Source organism: Pistacia vera, unplaced genomic scaffold, assembly GCF_008641045.1.
Source record: "Pistacia vera cultivar Batoury unplaced genomic scaffold, PisVer_v2 Contig317, whole genome shotgun sequence".
In the NCBI taxonomy this organism is placed as follows: Eukaryota; Viridiplantae; Streptophyta; class Magnoliopsida; order Sapindales; family Anacardiaceae; genus Pistacia; species Pistacia vera.
This window is the reverse complement of record NW_022196132.1, coordinates 1,460,447-1,475,009: the sequence shown is the minus strand read 5'-3', so window position 1 is coordinate 1,475,009 and position 14,563 is coordinate 1,460,447. Positions and strand designations below refer to the sequence as shown.

General features: G+C 35.5%; 3 protein-coding genes across 3 annotated transcripts; all 3 read right to left on the bottom strand.

Annotated features, from left to right (window-relative positions):
* Positions 1–274: 274 nt before the first annotated feature.
* LOC116136584 (B3 domain-containing transcription factor VRN1-like) lies at positions 275–2,809 on the bottom strand. Its single transcript, XM_031422257.1, has 4 exons — positions 2,705–2,809; positions 1,391–1,484; positions 760–1,302; positions 275–535 (listed from the first exon to the last, which is right to left on the bottom strand). The coding sequence occupies exons 2-4, from the start codon at positions 1,451–1,453 to the stop codon at positions 275–277; spliced, it is 867 nt and encodes a 288-aa protein (XP_031278117.1). The 5' UTR covers positions 1,454–1,484; positions 2,705–2,809.
* A 3,562-nt stretch (positions 2,810–6,371) lies between these two features.
* Positions 6,372–7,485, bottom strand: LOC116136583 (B3 domain-containing transcription factor VRN1-like). The gene is made up of 3 exons (XM_031422256.1): positions 7,375–7,485; positions 6,720–7,262; positions 6,372–6,629 (listed from the first exon to the last, which is right to left on the bottom strand). Exons 1-3 carry the CDS (start codon positions 7,483–7,485, stop codon positions 6,372–6,374), a joined length of 912 nt encoding a protein of 303 aa, XP_031278116.1.
* A 1,899-nt stretch (positions 7,486–9,384) lies between these two features.
* LOC116136582 (B3 domain-containing transcription factor VRN1-like) lies at positions 9,385–12,016 on the bottom strand. The gene is made up of 4 exons (XM_031422255.1): positions 11,903–12,016; positions 10,615–10,708; positions 9,984–10,526; positions 9,385–9,758 (listed from the first exon to the last, which is right to left on the bottom strand). Exons 1-4 carry the CDS (start codon positions 11,917–11,919, stop codon positions 9,498–9,500), a joined length of 915 nt encoding a protein of 304 aa, XP_031278115.1. The 5' UTR covers positions 11,920–12,016; the 3' UTR covers positions 9,385–9,497.
* Between the last annotated feature and the right edge of the window lie 2,547 nt (positions 12,017–14,563).

The following is a 14,563-nucleotide window of genomic DNA, read 5'->3' as shown; positions in this document are numbered from 1 at the left end:
CTAAACCTCTTATCAGTTAGATTACGATGCAGATAATACTGAAAGTTTCAAAAGAAACCCAATATTATACTTGGAATTCTATCAGGTTATATGTGGATCCTTTGATCTGAACTTTTAACTAAAAAACCAAACTCATTTATGGAGTCAGAGAATATATTCAAAATAGGGAAGGGCTCAATGTTGCTGTTTAATACACTCTTTTAAAAGATTATGAACATATTTGAGCTCTAAATTCCTTAAACATTGGCTAACCAAAACATCTTCATCTTCATTTTCATATTAACTTTGCTGCTGCATGATATACTGAAAGCTTCAGAATGAAGACTTTCATCTTGATGAGCTCAAAGACACAGATATCTCCTTGCTTCAAGTTCTCCTCTTTTAAAACTCTACACCATCCCTTCGTTAAAAGAAAACTTCCGCAAATCACCTGCCTGATTTGGACGTCACACATAACTCTTCCATCAGAAGCCTGTAGTTTAATCCATCTGACGTTTCTACCTAAATACTTGTCCACAAATTTCATAGGCACAATCTGCAGAAGCCAAAAATAATAACAAATGAGACATTAATGATAATGTTGACGAGCAACGCTATGCGTAAACTAAGTCATATAACCAGGCAAAAAACAAAGGTCAGAGTGGTTATTTTACATAAATTTTATATAATTTTTGTCTGGTTGTAAGACTTAACTGTAAGCAAAACATTATTGAATGTGGATATGAGAAGATTAAGGCAACATTTTATCTAATAACTTACCACACGGGGTTCGTTCATCTTATGAGATCGCAAAATAACCATGAAAGAAGGATTTCTTGGCTTCAACAATCTGGCGAAGTGGATTGCTCTCTGTCTGTCTTCTTTAGAGAGAAAACTACATTTAATAGTAATGTAGATTCCCATTTCTTCAAGTAAAGCTAAAAATTTATGTTCATTCTCATAATCTGATTCATTTATTTCTGCCCTTTTAACCATTTTACACTTGTTTTCAGGCTTCAATTTTGAGTTGGCAGCATTGCATTCTGGGTTAGCTTCCATTGCATTATATGGATAGTGAATTTCGCAAGCAGTCGAATCGAAAATAAGAACCTGGAATGCTGAATTCTTCACATATTTGAAAACCAAGAAGTATCCAACAGAGACTGAATGATATTGAATAAAGTCGTCCCAACCATCCTGAAACCAAATTTTCCTCCCATCTTTTGTCAGTCTCACCAGCCAAACCTGACTATTGGGAACTTCCAGCGTTGCAATATCAGCAAGTTCATTCCCAAACTTCTTTACAAACATTTCTAGAATCCCCTGTGATCATACAAAAAGGCTCAATGACTAATGGACATTGACAATAATCTCAGTGCAGCAAAGAATAAAAAAAGAAGTTGTGAATTACCAGCTTCTTCTCTGCCAGGGTAGAGGGAAGGATAACCTTGAAGAAATGTGGCGATTTCTCCATCAAAGAATTCGATGTAACGGGTTCTACTTTCCTTCAAGCACAAGCCATTGTTTAAGTTACCAGAGATGAAGCTATGGTGGTTGTTAACACATAAGTTTAGGCATGAAAAAGTTGCATATACTTCGTTTCTGGTTGATTAATTATTATACCCTTCAGAAGTTGGACTTTTTTTGGGAGATGTTTGGACTTCCAATGAGTGATAATGCAACTCTCATTTCCAACTCCCAGGCACCAACTCTTACACAGTTTTTTGACTTCCAATGTTTTGAATCAAAGCTCATTCTGATATATGGAGTACGATTAGGGGTTAAATCGAGTCGAGTATCTGGTAAATAGAACTAGACTCAATCACTACAATACCAAAGTTTGAGTTCGAGTTCAAGCCAGATCAAGCCTGAGAAATCAAGTTCGAACTCAAACTCGGTACTTGAATTAGAAAATCGAGTCGAGTTCGAGTAGCTCGCGAGCGGCTCGACTCGATTTTCACCCCTAAGTACGAATAATACCGTATGTATTATTGCCACGTTATTGGAAGTAGGAGTAAATTTTAAAAGAGAGTATCAAGCATGCAGCTGAATGTGCACAAGAGTATTAAATTTTTTGACTTCCAATAACCTTAATATGGAAGACACCCACAGGAAGGAGTCTAGCAACTAATATCAAGCATGCAACTGAAAAATATGCATAAGGGTATTAAATCCTTAAATATTTTAAGGCATCTGAAAAAACTTTTAAGTACTGAAGTCACAGAAACTTGCTAAGCAGCTCAAATGGAGTCTTTGCCATATTAAACAACATTCTCTGGAGGAATGACAGAAACTAATAGAATCCGCGATATCATATAACATGTGAACAGACAAAATTATGCCTAAATTACGTGTATACTAAACTTTCTTAATACCCAAATGATTGACTAGAGAATCATCAAAATAAATAAACTTGGAGCTTTCATGCAGAGGACCGATCTTACATGCAGAATAGAACAATTGATTAATTTAATCAAGACCAGCTCGTACATGTTTTAAGGACATAAAAAGACATCATTTGCTTAATTTTCTCTTTCAAAGTTAGGCAGCTCTTCGCATGCAAAATCAAAACTGCATTACTTATGTTTGGTAGCCAAGAAACTTTCAGAAAATGAAAGTGCATGTATGGGTTCATGTAGCTTAGTTAACAGGAAAAAAAAAGGTCTTGTTTTTCTTATTTTAACCAAATATCTCAGCAGAGCAAGAAATAAAAGTTATGACTTACCAGTTTCTTGACTTCAAGGGAGGAGGGTAGGATAAGCTTGAAGAAATGTGAACAGGCAATGAAATTCAGCTCTCTGCCAGACCAGAGCCATTTATATAGTTAATTGGCACTAACAGATGACTGCCATTAGAGCTTTAGACTTTCTGCTTCTCAAACTCTGTTTTTGATGCTGTGATGCACTTTATTTTATTACAGTAATCAAGAAAAGATACTTTAAATGCTATCAGCTTGGACTTTAATGCCATTCTGGAAGTTGAAAAGTTTAACATTAAGATATTGAAGACACTATTAAAGCTAACATGAAGACAGAAAATATCAAATAATGTTGTAGAACGAAAATTTAATGAATCCCAAATCATAAAAGAATATTAAATGAGTTATATATAATATTTTATGAACCGAACAAATTCTGCCCGAAGTGAACAAACATCAAACTAGCTTCAAACCCAAATAATTTTCCAGAAAATCACAACAAAGAGAAAAAGAAACTAAACTTATGTAAAGGACTCACATGGACATGGAAAACCAAATATATTCTGTTTGTTTGCTAAAAACAACAGTACATGAAGCTCTCTCAAAAGCAAGCTCTGAGAAAGGTTTAAAGCTTTCTCCCTCTCTCTCAAAGTTTCTCCCATTAATCGACCAAGAAATGCAGAGAGAGGATTTTATCGTGCCAACCAAAAGAACTTCAAAAAGAAATAAATAAATAAATAAAAACTGCAGATCATAAGAGCAGAAAGGAAGATGAAAATACCAAACTGGCAGAGCTGAGCCTTGGGGTGAAGACCTTGAAGAAGTTAGGCAAGCTCGTTGGTTCTGTTGGGCGCCATTTTCTCTGTGTTTCAGAATGAGAAAAACCAAAATGAGTAGGGTGTGGAACTTTGTGTTTGTTGTTGGGGGTGTATAGCCGTGAAGTGTGGTATTTTACTGCAGCTTTAGAATGAAGTAACAGCAGCCTGAGTAGGATTTTGGGAAGGATTGTTGACTGGGCAAATGGGGCAGTAAGAACGGGCAGTGGTACGGCAAAAAGCTCTTTTTATTTGGCAGTAGGAATTAGGCGGTCCAAGTTTTTCTCCAGAGGGTGGACTGGTACGATGGGATCAACAGCAAGCAGAGCAATTTTCTAAAGAATTATGGCTCGTCTAGTACACAATTTTGTGTTTTTAGAAACAGTTTTATGAAAAAAATAAAAAAAAAAATTGAATTATACAGGTATTACAATGTGGGATTTACAAATTAAAATACTTCCTATGTTTGTTTGTTTGCAAAACACCTCCTATAATAAAACATTAAAAGTTAACAAAAACACCACCAATCCACCCTCAAATACGGACAGCCGGCCACCACTATCGGAGGGTGGCCGGAGTCACCATATTGATGCATAACCGACTGGATCTTACCGGTCATGGTTTGATATGGTATTTTTCGTCCAGATCCACGGTGGATCTGGCCGACAAAGGTCAAATCTACGGCCAGATCTGGCGATATTTGCTCGTCAATGACGGCCAACAAACAGTCGTTGTTGGTGGTCAACGACGACCGTTTGTTGGCCGTCGTTACCAACTGTTATGACCAAAGATCTGACCGTCAACGGCTAGATCTTTGGCCTTAGATCTGGCCTTTTCCGGCCAGATCCACCGTGAATCTGGTCGGAAAAGGCTAAAACGGCGCACTACCGACCAGATTCAGCCGGTAGTGCACCATTCTACCAGATTCCAACAGTGGTGGCCAGAATCTGGTAAATGTGGATTACTGGGGTGTTTTTGTAATTTTTTAAAAAATATTTAGTGGTATTTAATTAAATTAACAAATTTAAGGGGTTTAAAAAAAGTCGAATAATATTGAGAGTAATATTCCCAAAAACTCTGATTTTTGGGTATTTTACTGTTTAACATTTTTAGAAATATTAAAAGTAGTATTCCCAAGATGCAACCAAATCGAAGCCTATTCTTCTGATGGTTTCCACTCCAGTGTAGTATAGGAGAATTTTTTTAATATGGGGACGTCTGCTGGGATGGCTGTTTGGGCTCCAATGGGTGTTGGTTCGAGGTGGCGGTGGGCTATGTCGTGTGTGCTTTACTAGACAATCAAAATTCAAAGCCCACGGCACGGCCCATGGCCTCGTGAGCTGTGTCATATCGTACCTTTGTGGGGCGATCCATGTGTTGTGTAGGTTGTTCTTAACAAATTTTAAATTTTAAATTTTTTTAAATTCATGGGCCCTGTCTTATCAATCCACATGTCAAATCCTAAGCTTACCAGTTGCCACACAGCCAACATGGCCCAGGGGCCATGGCAAAAAATTTGTGGGCCGTGCCAGTGCTGGATGGTTACGGGTGTTTGTGCTCGGTTTGGGTTTGCTGGGTGGGCTTGTTTAGTTCATGGGGTTTGGGCCTACAGTTTCTTCGTTAAGGTTTACAAAATGGTGGACTGGGTTTTTAGGGGGTGGATTGGGTTCTTTTTGGGCTGAAGGCAGGAGGGGAGCTTGTGGGCTGGTGCAAAGGAAGAGCCTGGATTAAATCTTCGGGCTTCCACATCATAAGCGGCCCAGCTGCGAGTTGGGCAGGGAGAATTTCGGGCTGCCGCTGTCTTCGGATTTGTGTGGACTGGGCTGGTGAGAGGATTTTTGGCCCTGGTTTTTCTTTCTCAGTTGTACAGCTTATTGTTAGGCTGGACGAGGCCTGGTTTTTTATAGGCCTGGCGTCGCGTTCAGCAAAAAGGGTTATCCTTCTTGGGGCCTGCTGACCTTATTGTTGTTTGTTTTTGTAAGTCTTGTTTATTAAGGCCTTTTCCTCTTTGAATTTTTTTGGGCTTTTTTGGGCTCTTTTTGTAAAGGATAGTATATCATTTTGTTCTTCCTAGGCCTTGTTTAGGCTTCCTTGGGGTTGTCCAAGGGTGTTGGCTTGTGAGGGGATTCTCGGGCTGTATTTTTTTTATTCTTATCTATACAATGAAAAAAAAAAAAAAAACGTGAAGGTAAAATAATCTGTGGTAGGAATGTCATGAGCTGCATTATATAACGAAGTAAATAGTTAACCATTAAGGTTTGATACGTCTTGTTCTTGAAACCTAAATTTTTGTAGGAAAATAGATATTTGATAAGTACCAAACAAAAGTTTAGCCTCTTAACTTTTGTGGGTTTAGTCCAATTAGGTTCTGGTTTGGTTTCGTGAACCATACTAACTTTTTGAGGTTCGTGCAAACTAATACAGACACTTTGATTATTAAAAAAAAAAATTAGAAATTAGTTACAATACTCTGAGTTTTTTAAACCATGTGCGCCGAGATTGTTTTTGGATATTGGGTTTGCTCAATTCCTCACAAATGGCATAAATTGTCAACAACAAACTTTTTCATATATAATAGGTAGAATCAATACAATGTTGCTCTCTAATGCATTATTTTGAAAGGTTACGGGCATTTTTTAACATTAACCTTATGAACAATATTACATTTACGACTTAATCTCACAAACTCTTTATCACAATCCTGATGTGACAGTTTGTAATTGATTAGTTCGTAAATAGGTCTCATCTACTCGCTATAGATCCTATCTGTTCAATTACAAACTGTTATATCAGGATTATGAGAGAAAAATTTAAGATTTGGTTGTAAGCCCATCTTTACAGTAACCATAAATATTGGCTGACAAAAACATTTTTCATTTTCATGCTAACTTTGCAGCTGCAGGATATACTGAAAGTTTCAGAATGGAGTCTTTCATCTTGATCAACTCAAAGATACCGATATCTCCTTGCTTCAAATTCTCCTCTCTTGAAAATTTAACCCATCCCTCTGTTAAACAAAAGCCTCCACGAGTCGACTTATGGATTTTAACACACAACACTCTTCCATCAGGAACCTGTAGATTAATAGTTCTGGAATTTCTACATAAATACTTGTTCGCAAATTTCACTGGCACACTCTGCAGATGCCAAAAAAGAATGGCAACTTAGAAGATATGAATGTCATCAATATGAGAAGATTCATAACCACATTTTATCTACAAACTCACCACACGGCGTTCAGTTGTGCTATGAGATCGCAAAAACACCATGAATGAAGGATTTCTTGGCTTCAACAATCTGACGATGTGGATTGCTCTCTGTCTCTCTTTTTTTGAGACAAATCTGCATTTAGTAGGAATGTAGATTCCCATTTCTTCAAGCAAAGCTAAAAAATTATATTTATTCTCATAATCTGATTCATTTATCTCTGCCTTTTCAACCGTTTTAGACCTGCTTTCAGGCTTCGATTTTGAGTTGTCCGCATTGCATCGTGGCTTAGACTTCACTGCACTATATGGGTAGTGAATCTCGCAAGCAGTAGAATCAAAAATAAGAACCTGGAAAGTTGAGTTCTTCAGATATTTGAAAACCAAGAAGTATCCAACAGAGATTGAATGATATTGAACAAAGTCGTGCCAACCATCCCGAAACCAAATTTTGGTCCCATCTTTGGTCAATCCGATTAACCAAACTCGACCATTGGGAACTTCCAGCGTTGCGATATCAGAAAGTTCGTTCCCAAACCTCTTCACGAACATTTGCGGAATCTCCTGCGATCATACAAAAAGGGTCAGCTGATCTATTTAATATACACAACTGAACCATTTATAAGCACACAGATAGGCAAACTGATCGACATAGACAATAATCCCTACAGCTTACCAGCTTCTTCTCTTCCAGGGAAGAGGGAAGGATAACCTTGAAGAAATGTGACGATTTCTCCATAAAAGAATTTGATGTAACGGGTTCGCCTTTCCTTCTAGTGCAAGCCATTGTTTAGTTGCCAGAGATGAAGCTATGGTGGTGGTTGATAATGATACATAGGTTCAGGCTTAAGTATTTATATGTGCTGCATAAACTTTTGTTTCTGGCTGATCGTTTCATATACCCTTCAGAAGTTGCACTATTTTTGAGAGATGTTTAGAGTTCCCATGAATGATAATGCAACTCTCATTTCCAACTTTCCAGGCACCAACTCTCACTGTGTTTAGACTTCCAATGTTTGAATCAAAGCTCATATTGATATATGGAGTAAAAGTAATAAAGAGCTTTAAATGAAAATCAAATTCCCCTCCGCAACAAAATAAAATCTTAGGCTCATGGGTTATTTCTGTCGTTTCTCTCATGTCTGATAGGTACTGATTTGATCTTTCGATTTTAAAAGCATCTAATTAATAGATTAATGCTGGAGATTAAATAACTCTAATCATTTGTTTGAGACAAACAATAGCTGTTGCATTTTCTACCGCAACGCCCTCCATTACAAAAATTTGGAACCTTTTAAGTACTGGATCACTTTAAAACAAATATTACAAAAGAAAGAGTAAACGACTTTTTCCCACCAAGGTTAATATTCAGTTTTTACCCAAAGCCGATTTCAATGGCAAAAACCCCTAAACCCTAAACTACCATTTTAACCTCTGGTCTCCTCTCTATAAAACCTTTCTCACTTTGGCACCTGATTTTTTACCAATTTTCGGCCACCGCAAAACTAAGGTTTCTTATTCTTAGCTGATTTCCGGCTTATTTCGATAATGAATATTTAATCGGTTACCACCATTTGATCTACCCTACAAAAATCCTCTTACCCTGGCTCCTAGTAACTCGCCGAACGCAGCTAAGAAAGTGAAATATATTTTGGGTATTAACATAATATAAACTTTGGGTGGGAAAGTGGTATTTAAACTTTTTGCGTGGGAAAGTGTCATTAACACAGACCTTGGCTGGGAAAAAGTCGTTTACTCCAAAAGAAATTGGAAACTGGCAAGTGTTTGTGCTGGGAAAATGAGGAGAGTACCAAGACAGGTTCATGGACCATGCAGTCTGCATAATGTAAAAAGAATCCACGCAATGTAAAAAAAAAAAAAAAAAAAAAAAAATGTTTTTGACAGTGACAAAGCTAAATGTTAAACCCGCATTGGCTTTCATTTTACAAATAGAGTTGAATGGTTTTCACAACAAAGCTGAAAGGTAGCACTGCAATAAGACACTTCACATTTGATTCATTTTAATTCTTTGCAAATTCTCTTAATGATTAAAATTAGAAGTGTTCAAAGCCGGTTAACCGATTTTGTGAACCAAACTGGTTTTTCGGTTTATGAATTTTCCTAAACTAAAACCAAACTAGTTTTAATTAAATATTTTTATAATAAACCGATTTTTTTTATATTTTAATTTAATATTTTGATAATAAACCTGTTTATATAAATCAGCTCTCATATTCTCGTAAATCGATAATCGAACCGGAAAATCAATTTTTGTATTTCTTTGAACTAAAACCGCAGAAAAACAGGTTCAGTTTGGTTTCTGCTTTTTTTTTAACACCCCTAACTTAAACGAGCCTTTATGTGTTACAGAAATTTGAAACTCAACTTCATAGGATTATGATTTATACTAGGTTGTATCAAGTGTATATCAACTTCTGAGAAAATCCAGATAATTACAAAAGCTTTAACAAGTAAATAAGAAATAATCATCCATTCACAAAAAGGGCAAAAAATATATTGGTCTTCTGTCTTTTGTGGCACTGATTTTTTGTAGCTTTATATACATTAGCTGAAGGCAACGGGCTGTGAATGAGTGTCTACACTTCTTATCAGTTAGATTACAATGCAGATAATACTGAAAGTTTCTAAAACCAAACTCATTTATGGAGTCAGAAAATATATTCAAAATTGGGAAGGGCTCAATGTTGCTGTTTAATACACTCTTTTAAAAGATTATGAACATATTTGAGCTCTAAATTCCTTAAACATTGGCTAACAAAAACATCTTCATCTTCATTTTCATATTAACGTTTCAGCTGCATGATATACTGAAAGTTTCAGAATCAAGTATTTCATCTTGATGAGCTCAAAGACACAGATATCTCCTTGCTTCAAGTTCTCCTCTTTTAAAACTCTACACCATCCCTTTGTTAAAAGAAAACTTCTGCAAATCACCTGCCTGATTTGGACCTCACACATAACTCTTCCATCAGAAGCCTGTAGTTTAATCCATCTGACGTTTCTACCTAAATACTTGTCCACAAATTTCATTGGCACAATCTGCAAAAGCCAAAAATAATAACGAATGAGACGTTAATGATAATGTTGACGAGCAACGCTATGTTTACAACTAAGTCATATAACCAGATAAAAAACAAAGGTCAGAGTGGTTATTATACATAAATTTTATATAATTTTTGTCTGGTTGTATGACTTAACTGTAAGCAAAACACTATTGAATGTGGATATGAGAAGATTAAGGCAACATTTTATCTAATAACTTACCACACGGGGTTCGTTCATCTTATGAGATCGTAAAATAACCATGAAAGAAGGATTTCTTGGCTTCAACAATCTGGCGAAGTGGATTGCTCTCTGTCTGTCTTCTTTAGAGAGAAAGCTACATTTAATAGTAATGTAGATTCCCATTTCTTCAAGTAAAGCTAAAAAATTATGTGTATTCTCATAATCTGATTCATTTATCTCTGCCTTTTTAACCATTTTACACTTGTTTCCAGGCTTCAAATTTGAGTTGTCCGCATTGCATTCTGGGTTAGCTTCCATTGCATTATATGGATAGTAAATTTCGCAAGCAGTCGAATCGAAAATAAGAACCTGGAATGTTGAATTCTTCACATATTTGAAAACCAAGAAGTATCCAACAGAGATTGAATGATGTTGAATAAAGTCGTCCCAACCATCCTGAAACCAAATTTTCCTCCCATCTTTTGTCAGCCTCACCAGCCAAACCTGACCATTGGGAACTTCCAGCGTTGCAATATCAGCAAGTTCATTCCCAAACTTCTTTACAAACATTTCTGGAATCCCCTGTGATCATAAAAAAAGGGTCAATGACTGATGGACATTGACAATAATCTCAGTGCAGCAAAGAATAAAAAAAGAAGTTGTGAATTACCAGCTTCTTCTCTGCCAGGGTAGAGGGAAGGATAACCTTGAAGAAATGTGGCGATTTCTCCATCAAAGAATTCGATGTAACGGGTTCTACTTTCCTTCAAGCACAAGCCATTGTTTAAGTTACCAGAGATGAAGCTATGGTGGTTGTTAACACATAAGTTTAGGCATGAAAAAGTTGCATATACTTCGTTTCTGGTTGATTAATTATTATACCCTTCAGAAGTTGGACTTTTTTTGGGAGATGTTTGGACTTCCAATGAGTGATAATGCAACTCTCATTTCCAACTTCCAGGCACCAACTCTTACACAGTTTTTTGCTCCAATGTTTGAATCAAAGCTCATTCTATATGGAGTACAATTGGGTTAAATCGAGTCGAGTCGAGCATCTGGTAAAGAGAACTAGACTCGATCATACAATACCAAAGTTTGAGTTCGAGTTCAAGCTAGATCAAGCCTGAGAAATCAAGTTCGAACTCAAACTCGGTCTTGAATTGGAAAATCGAGTCGAGTTCGAGTAGCTCGCGAGCGGCTCGACTCGATTTTTACTCCTAAGTACGATAATACCGTATGTATTATTGCCACTTTTTGAGTAGAGTAAATTTTAAAAGAGAGTATCAAGCATGCAGCTGAATGTGCACAAGATATTAAATTTTTTGACTTCCAATAACCTTAATATGGAAGACCCCCAAAGGAGTCTAGCAACTAATATCAGCATGCAACTGAAAAATATGCTAAGGGTATTAAATCCTTAAATATTTTAAGGCATCTGAAAAAACTTTTAGTACTGAAGTCACAGAAACTTGCTAAGCAGCTCAAATGGAGTCTTTGCCATATTAAACAACATTCTCTGGAGGAATGGCAGAAACAATAGAATCCGCGATATCATATAACATGTGAACAGACAAAATTATGCCAAATTTCATGTATACTAAACTTTCTTAGCACCCAAATGATTGACTAGAAAATCATCAAAATAAAAACTGTGAGCTTTCATGCAGAGGACCGATCTTCCATGCAGAATAGAACAATAGATTAATTTAATCAAGACCAGCTCGTACATGTTTTAAGGACATAAAAAGCATCATTTGCTTATTTTCTCTTTCAAAGTTAGGTAGCTCTTCGCATGCAAATCACTGCATTACTTATATGTTATTGTTCGTAGCCAGAAACTTTCAGGAAATGAAAGTGCATGTATGTGTTCATGTAGCTAATTAAAAGAAAAAAAAAGGTCTTGTTTTTCTTATTTTAACCAAACATCTCAGCAGAGCAAGGAATAAGTTATGACTTACCAGTTTCTTGACTTCATGGGAGGAGAGTAGGTAACCTTGAAGAAATGTGAACAGGCAATGAGATTCACCTCTCTGCCAGACCAGAGCCATTTATGTAGTTAATTAGCATTTACAGATGACTGCATTACAGCTTTAGACTTTCTGCTTCTCAAACTCTGTTTCTGATGCTGTGATGCACTTTATTTTATTACAGTAATCAAGAAAAGATACTGACTGTATAACTTTAAATGCTATCAGCTGGACTTAATGCCATTCTGGAAGTTGAAAAGTTTAACATTAAGATACTGAAGACAATATTAAACTACCATAGGCAGCAAATATCCACTAATCCAAATTACAGGTTTTTTTTTTTTTTTTTTTTTTTTTTTTTGTGCCTGATATTTCGAGTTAATAATGTGGTTGTTGCAATTTAATTCCGCACCAAACTCATTTATTTGAAATGGGAAGGCTCAGTTCTAGTTCCAAGTTCCAACACCCTCCATTTAATGCCTAGTGTTTTTTTTAGAGCAAACAACTTTTCCCCAACCCAAGGTTTGTCTGAATGACCTTTTCACCCCAAAAGTTTCAAAATACTACTTTCCTACTTGAATATTATATTTCGTTAATACTCAAAGCCAATTCTCGTGACAAAAATTTTCTTCATTACCATCATTTAAACCTCCGATCTTTTCTATGTAAAACTCTCTTACTCCGACACCTGATTTCTCGTTGATTACAGGCTGTCACAAATTTAGGGTTTCTTAGTCTTAGATGATTTTTAGCTGATTCTGACGGTGAATATTCAATCGGTCAGTATCATTCGATCCATCGACCTCCACTTTACAAAAATCCTCTTACCTTGGCTCTTGGAAACTTGTCGAATGCCGGCTGAATAAGTGAAGTGTATTTTGGGAATCAATAGAATATAAAATTTGGGTGAAAAAGTGGTATTTTGAAACTTTTTGGATTAGAAAGGCTTTTAAGGAAAACCTTGGGTAGGAAAAAGTGAGTTTGAAATGGGAAGACTCAGTAGTTCCAAGTTCCAACGCCCTTCATTTAATGCCTAGTTTTTAGAAACCACGCATTGTTCACTTAGTATTTCGCCATAAATTGAAATCAACAAACTTCTCAATGCTGTTATTTAATAAGGCCTTAGTCAAAGAGGAGAAGCTATGTTATATATATAAAAAGTTGAATACTTAGGTAGGTTGTTCATCAAGTAACACATTTTGGAAGCTTTAGAATTGTTCTATTTTAACACATTGGATTGATAAACCAATCAAATTATCATAAATTTAGTCATTTTTCGGTCATGAATTTGTGATCATGGCCACTTTTGGTTTTGTCGGTGCACAGTCGACTATATATGGCCAGTCGTGTGCCATTTTGTCGACTATCGGTGGTGGCTGACAGTGGCTTAAGGTGGGTGACGGTGATTTTGTTACAAATTAAAGTTTTATATGATTTGGTTATTTTAGCAAAATTTTAAATGTAGGGGGTTGAAAGAAATTCGTAATGTTATATATATAAAGCTGAATACCCATGCAGGTTGTTTGTCATGTGACACATTTTGGAAGCTCTAAAATTGCTCTATTTTGACACATTGGATTGACAAGCCAATCAAATTGCTATAAAGTTGAATACCCATGTAGGTTGTTCGCCATGTGACACATTTTGGAAGCTCTAAAATTGCTCTATTTTGACACATTGGATTGACAAGCCAATCAAATTGCTTTATCTTGATACATTGGATTCGTATTTATTGCTTTATCTATAATTATTATTTATTAGTTAATTTAAAAAATAGAATATGTATTAATAATTAGTAATAATAATAATATAATAATATAGGTACATTGCATTAGCATTCTAAAGGTCTAACCATAATGACACTTGTATTTTTTATTATCATGTGGTTGAATTTTATTGGTAATGATATAGACAATATTAATTGCTACATTGATATTCCAAAGTCTAAATAATTAGACATACAAATTGGATTACATAGGTGCATCGCATTGATTGTATTAATAATTAATAATAATATTAATTATATATGTGCATTACATTGACATTTTAAAGGTCTAACCATAATGACATCTTGGATTTGTGATTGTCATGTGGTTGAATTTTATTGGTGATGATGTAGACAATATTAATTGCTACATTAGTATTCCAAGGTCTAAATAAATAGACATAAAGATTGGATTAGATAGATACATTGCATTGGTAGTAAAAACATACCTATTTATTAATAATTATATAGGTGCATTGTATTGATATTGCAAACATTTCTTCGTATTCAATTCATATTTAATTGTGTTGCATTCAAAATGTTTAAATATGGGGTTATAAAAGGGGCGTATGTTTAGTTATGTATTATCGCAATATGTTAGTTGGTGTCAACAATACGTCTGGTCTTTTGTTAATTGTTTATAGGTTATGTTAGTTTGTGTCAATAATACATCTGTTCTTTATGATTTTGTTAATCGATGACTTTTTATTTATTTATATTTTTGTTGTTGTTTACAGGTCAAAGATTCATGAATTGACATGGAATAAAGGAAGGATGTCCGATTGACAATGACAAATGAATTGTTATTTTGATTTGTTCTTCTAAACTGTAAGTATATCTTCTAACTATTTTAATACGAAATTGTAAGCAGAATTTGATTAGCTATC